The sequence below is a fragment of the Penaeus chinensis genome, chromosome 11 (genome assembly GCF_019202785.1).
Source record: "Penaeus chinensis breed Huanghai No. 1 chromosome 11, ASM1920278v2, whole genome shotgun sequence".
Classification (NCBI taxonomy): Eukaryota; Metazoa; Arthropoda; class Malacostraca; order Decapoda; family Penaeidae; genus Penaeus; species Penaeus chinensis.
This window is the reverse complement of record NC_061829.1, coordinates 34,980,917-34,985,916: the sequence shown is the minus strand read 5'-3', so window position 1 is coordinate 34,985,916 and position 5,000 is coordinate 34,980,917. Positions and strand designations below refer to the sequence as shown.

General features: G+C 42.5%; 2 protein-coding genes across 6 annotated transcripts in view; one reads left to right on the top strand and one right to left on the bottom strand.

The window, feature by feature from the left end:
* The window catches only part of LOC125030591 (histone acetyltransferase type B catalytic subunit-like), an 18,291-nt gene extending 15,128 nt beyond the window's left edge, over positions 1 to 3,163 (bottom strand). Inside the window, exon 1 of one of the 2 annotated variants that reach the window (XM_047620726.1) lies at positions 3,131 to 3,163. In XM_047620726.1, coding sequence (XP_047476682.1) covers positions 3,131 to 3,137 — 7 coding nt within the window. In that variant the 5' untranslated portion in view covers positions 3,138 to 3,163. Of the gene's footprint in view, positions 1 to 3,051 lie in introns of both variants that reach the window. The other variant, XM_047620725.1, reaches the window with a different exon arrangement.
* A 1,036-nt stretch (positions 3,164 to 4,199) lies between these two features.
* LOC125030365 overlaps positions 4,200 to 5,000 on the top strand; it is a 24,888-nt gene continuing 24,087 nt past the window's right edge. Inside the window, exon 1 of one of the 4 annotated variants that reach the window (XM_047620384.1) lies at positions 4,200 to 4,308. The gene's annotated coding sequence lies outside the window, so the exon portion shown is untranslated. Of the gene's footprint in view, positions 4,309 to 4,368; positions 4,531 to 5,000 lie in introns of those variants that run through there. The other 3 variants (XM_047620386.1, XM_047620387.1, XM_047620388.1) reach the window with 3 other exon arrangements.

Below are 5,000 nucleotides of genomic sequence, written 5' to 3'. Positions count from 1 at the left end.
CAGCAAGAGCCTTACTTTTTGATTCAGTTTTTCATCAGCCCTCACAAGAGCTAAGACAGTGCCTTTTTTTGAAGGATTTTGGTTTTGGCAGGTAGAGACCTTCACCCCAAGTGGATACCTTTCCCCTTAATCTAGGATCATTGGAGCAGGATTTGAATTTGTGCACTCAATGACTGACCCTCATGGTTCCAAGCCACGCATATTACCCCTACACCAAGGCAGGCCCAGTATGTAATAATAAAACATTTAACGTATTTTATTGAAGTTAATTTACTGGTAAGATCAGGCGACCATGTATGTTATAACCACAACTATACCAGATGTGATCAAATACTTTACAGCATAGTTTTCTTTCAACATTTCAAAAGTTGGTTATTATCTAGTTTCACACAACCATTCAACCTTGCAATTATTATTCCTTGTTTTTTATTATTCGCACTGGACAGTCCCTATTACTCCAGCCACTTCTGGGGATCCACAAACATCATACGAGTCAAACACCTAAATATGGGGCTTCGCCCAAAGACCCCCATTCAAGTGCTGTATTTCCCTGTCAATGGCTCTACCCCCAAACCCCCACCTGATAGCAGTAGATTCACTGTGCAGCATTGGTCACAACTTATTTACTTCATTTTTGACATAACTGTTTGCTAAACAGCTTCTTTCATGTATCTGCAAGTGTAGTTTTAAATTTTCATTATGATAGTGTCATTACATTTACCTGTAATTGTAGACCAGTGTTGTGCAGATTTCTTAATATCAACTTATGAGGGATGAATGGTCTTATTTTCTGTGGTTCTATCCATTACAGGCAAATTTACACTGTTTACCACAGAGCTGTGAGAAGCTTGTATTACCCCTTCCTCACAGGAGGGTGAAGCAGGGAGTGTGTTCACCTGACATTATAGGACACTAGGCTATTATACTTAGCAAATAACCATGGCCTGGGAGAGGAAGGGAGTGGGGAGAGATACCTTAGCATCAGTGCCCAGCCACTAAAGGGGTGAAATGTGTATAAAATGTAAATAGCAAAATAGGTGTTAGTCATTTTTTAGTTTCACACAACCATCTAACCATGTCATTATTATTCCTTGTTTCAATTATGTGCACTGTAACATGCGTGAATCTGTTGCTGCAGTACATCACAAATGACACTAACATCTTTTGGAAACTTTACTAAGTGACTGCACCCCTCTAATGCCCTATTAGAGGGGTGTGGTTCATATTACTCCAGTCACTCCTCTGAAATCCACAATCATCATCATATGAACCAAAATCCTTCCTTACTCAGAGGCTTTGTCCTGGACCCCCATGCACAACCCTTTTTTTCCTCATTTCTGACATTATCCCTTGCCTGCACAGATTATCGTATGTATCAGTGAGCTTATCTTTTCCCTTTCTCCAAGATTTACCATGCAATATTTAGCTGTGGAAAACAAACTATTCCATTACAGACAAAGTTAAAAATTTATCAATTTACACAGATTTGATCATATCCTACAATATGTAATTGTCATTAACTATGCCGTTAAAAATAATGTGGCCGACTTACATACCTATCTTATCTTTACAAGGATTAAACACAACTTGAGAAAATATTAAAACCCACTAATGCAAAGAGAATTTGAATCAATATCATGATTATTGCCTCATCGTCCATCTTGTCAATAAACATGGACCTGCACTCCTCTACAGCCCCCTAAACAATTCCTGCAAATGAGCTCGTGAGAGACTTCTCTGGTAAACTGTGTCGCCGTTTGTGCAGTTCAGCCGACGTACTCCATTCTTGCAAGTGATCTGATGCCATATCTCCTTGATGAAAACGGTCAGGTATATTGCACTGGATTATTTCCAATTCCGAGCTTGTTGTGGCCAAACTCCAAGAGCAATCCTCGAAAACCTCCTTGCCTTTGCCACTCTGGTAAAGTCCAAACCAGTCAAAGGTTTGGCAAGTGAGCCTAGACTGGGGGGGGGTCCCTCCCAGATATTCTTGTCGAGATTACACTTTTGTAGCTCTGATCATGGCCTAAAGATGCTCCTAGACTAGTTTGTTTTTCAAAAAAAAAAAAAAAAAAAAAAAAAATGAGCAGAACCAGAAACCAACTGTGCTCGCTTCGCCCACCAACCTCCCCCCCCTCTCATGAAAAAGCTGCGTTAGTGTTACAGAGCGACGCACGGACACTGCCATCTTTTAGAGCGTAAAAAAGGGAGAAATAAACAACACGGGTGCAGCTGCCCCAGCCTCACATTCACAGCGAAAGGACAAAGACATCCACTGCACATCACCACTTGAGTCCACGACACCCTCACATAACCAGGTTCTCGATTCCATTTCCTCTAAGGAGCCACGAGGTGCTAACGAAGGCGCTTGCCAACGTCTACGCAATAAGCAGATGGCTGGAAAGTTTAGGTTTGGCATTGGGGTTCACGCGGTACCCTGGTTTGGGGATTTGGCCTCGGGAGCCACGTCGCCCTCGGTAACAAATGCCTGGAGCCGAAGCGACGTCCCTGCCGTGCAAGCCTGCAACCTTGCCCCTTTGCCAGAGTGCAGAAGCGCCCAGGTTAATGGAGTCACTGAGGTAAGGGATGAGAACTGTCTTCTTTCAGCGGCTAATTTCATGGCTGATAGAGAGGCCTCAGCCTCACAGGGAACTGCACTGGGCTCTCGGTGGACGGGCCTCGTTCCAAGACTTCCCGATACGATTTCCCGAGAGACAGCCAGAAAGGGGAGACCCGCGCGCCGGGCCAACACAAACGCGCCCGGAGCTGTCAAAGGAGTCCAAAGGAGTCCACTCACAGGCCCAGGCGCCGGTCCGGGGGAGTAACATCAGCCATGTCCGTCTTGTAAGGCCGACCCCTCGTAGGCAGTGATGACATAAAGGAGCCTAATGCAGTGAGAATAGCTAGTTCACAATCATATCATGACAAGGACCCTATACTCAAGTGGTGAGAAACTCCCCTAGCGTCAAATCTCCTCGAATGAAAAGCATGAACGTATCAAAAAGCCTCTTCACATAACAATTCGAAGGCCAAGAGCCGAATGCACGATACCATCAGACGTGAGCGAAGGCATTTCGGCAGCTTGTCCGCTAAGCTTTCCTGGCGACACTGAGAGAGAGCGTGGACTCACCCGCCATGTTGGGAGCGCGGGAAAACCTTTCGTATCTGAGGGACTGCGAGTATAAAGAAGGATTTTAGAAGGATAGACGGTTTTTTTTCTTTGGAATTGTAAAGTGGAGGAATAAGTTGATTTCCTCGGCTTATTTTCTATGATCAATACTTTTTATATTTCTGGCAATTTATTAAGCGTAGGAATTAGCTTTTCCTGAGAATGGTGAGCATAAACATCTCTTGAAATGTCAGTCTCAATTTTGTTCTTCTTCCTCAGTGAGGTGAGGATTATTTTATGGTTTAACTTCTTGATGTCATTAATGATTGAGGAAGGTAGGGATTTATCAGCACAGAAATAAAAAAAACTGTTGGTGTTGTGAGCGTGGAGCGCGGGAAACCCGCTTCTCAGGGATCGCGAATATATAATAATTATGGAACAATAATGATCGTAAACGTATTGATAATGCTGCCTTGTGTATGTGTGCGAATTTGCTTAACAAATGATATTATGGCTTTTCTCAGGATGTCTGTCTCTTAATTTTGTTTGATTTTCATAGAAAGAAATTATTTAACTTCCCTGCCTTATGCATAAAGAGTAACAATGAACTTTATTTTCAAATGGTTTGCAAGTGTTGTAAAACTGCATTTATTAATGAGTGCGAAAAAAGATGGATTGTATTTGAAGGATCGCGAGCATAAAAGCACTCACTCGGGTTTTTCTTTCATGACCAGCAGATAGACAAGTGCTTTCATTTCATCATTTAAGTGTGAATGCAAAGAATAATTCTATCTGAATGGTCTTTCGACACTTATGAAGTGTATGTAAAATCGTTTTGCATTGCGTCTGAATGGCCTGAAGGAGCTTATTTGTATCCTTTGCGTATTCTGATTAACTTCCAAAGCGATCTTAGGATCAACAATTTAAATTGCCAATATCAGATAAATTTCTAAGTTAAATTCTCCATGACTCATTCTTCATAAAACTTGACAAAACCCTACGGCAAATATTAGATAAAAAAAAATAGAAATTTCTCGTGCATGGAATCGGACGGATGTGCGAGGAGGAGGAGAGGGCCGCCTTGTTTATTACGAGATGAGACGTGTGAGAGAGGAGCACGATCAGGCGTTCTCCGTATAAACTTCCTTTGTAATGCGTCACTGTGTAATGTACGCCTGGGAAGTGATACGCACTGGCTCGTAAGACACCCTCGCGTAGTATCGTTGATTGGAGAAACGAAATTGAAGGAAATAAAGACATTTTGACGTGGAGGAGTGTCCGTGGAGGGATGCAGGCTCTCCAACATGGAGGATTACACCACACTACCTGCCTGCTGCTGCGACGTCGGGCGGCCTTTTAATGCGTGCCCTGCGGACTGAGAATGCGCCACCATTGTAGCTGTGGTGGAGTGGCGCGGTGTGGTGAGGCGGTTGCATGGTGACAGTGCCACGCGAAGACTGTGAATGGGGAAACTTGTGGTGGAGAGAGAGTGGCTGTGGTGTGGTGATCGTGATTCGTGTTATTTGTGCTCGTGTGCCTTATTTAATTCTATAATGCCACTGTTTTTCTCGTTGACAATGTTTGGGATTATATTTTGGGGGTATGTAGCGATTAGATTTGATGGCTTTAAGAACTTTTTTGTTGTTCTTACAGACTTGCATATTTAATGTCAGCTGTTGGCCTAGCGTGATTGATTATTGTTTTTTTATTAATTTGGACAAGTGATAGCCATGCGGAAATGGAGAAAGAATTCGAAATATATATCTTACCAATGGCAATTCTGATCCATGTGTTGTGAATAAAGAAGTGTTAATTTGTAATAAAATACAAGTGTCAAGAGATATATGCAATGTGAATGACAGTAAAGTAAGTCTTGGATTGCAAACATTTT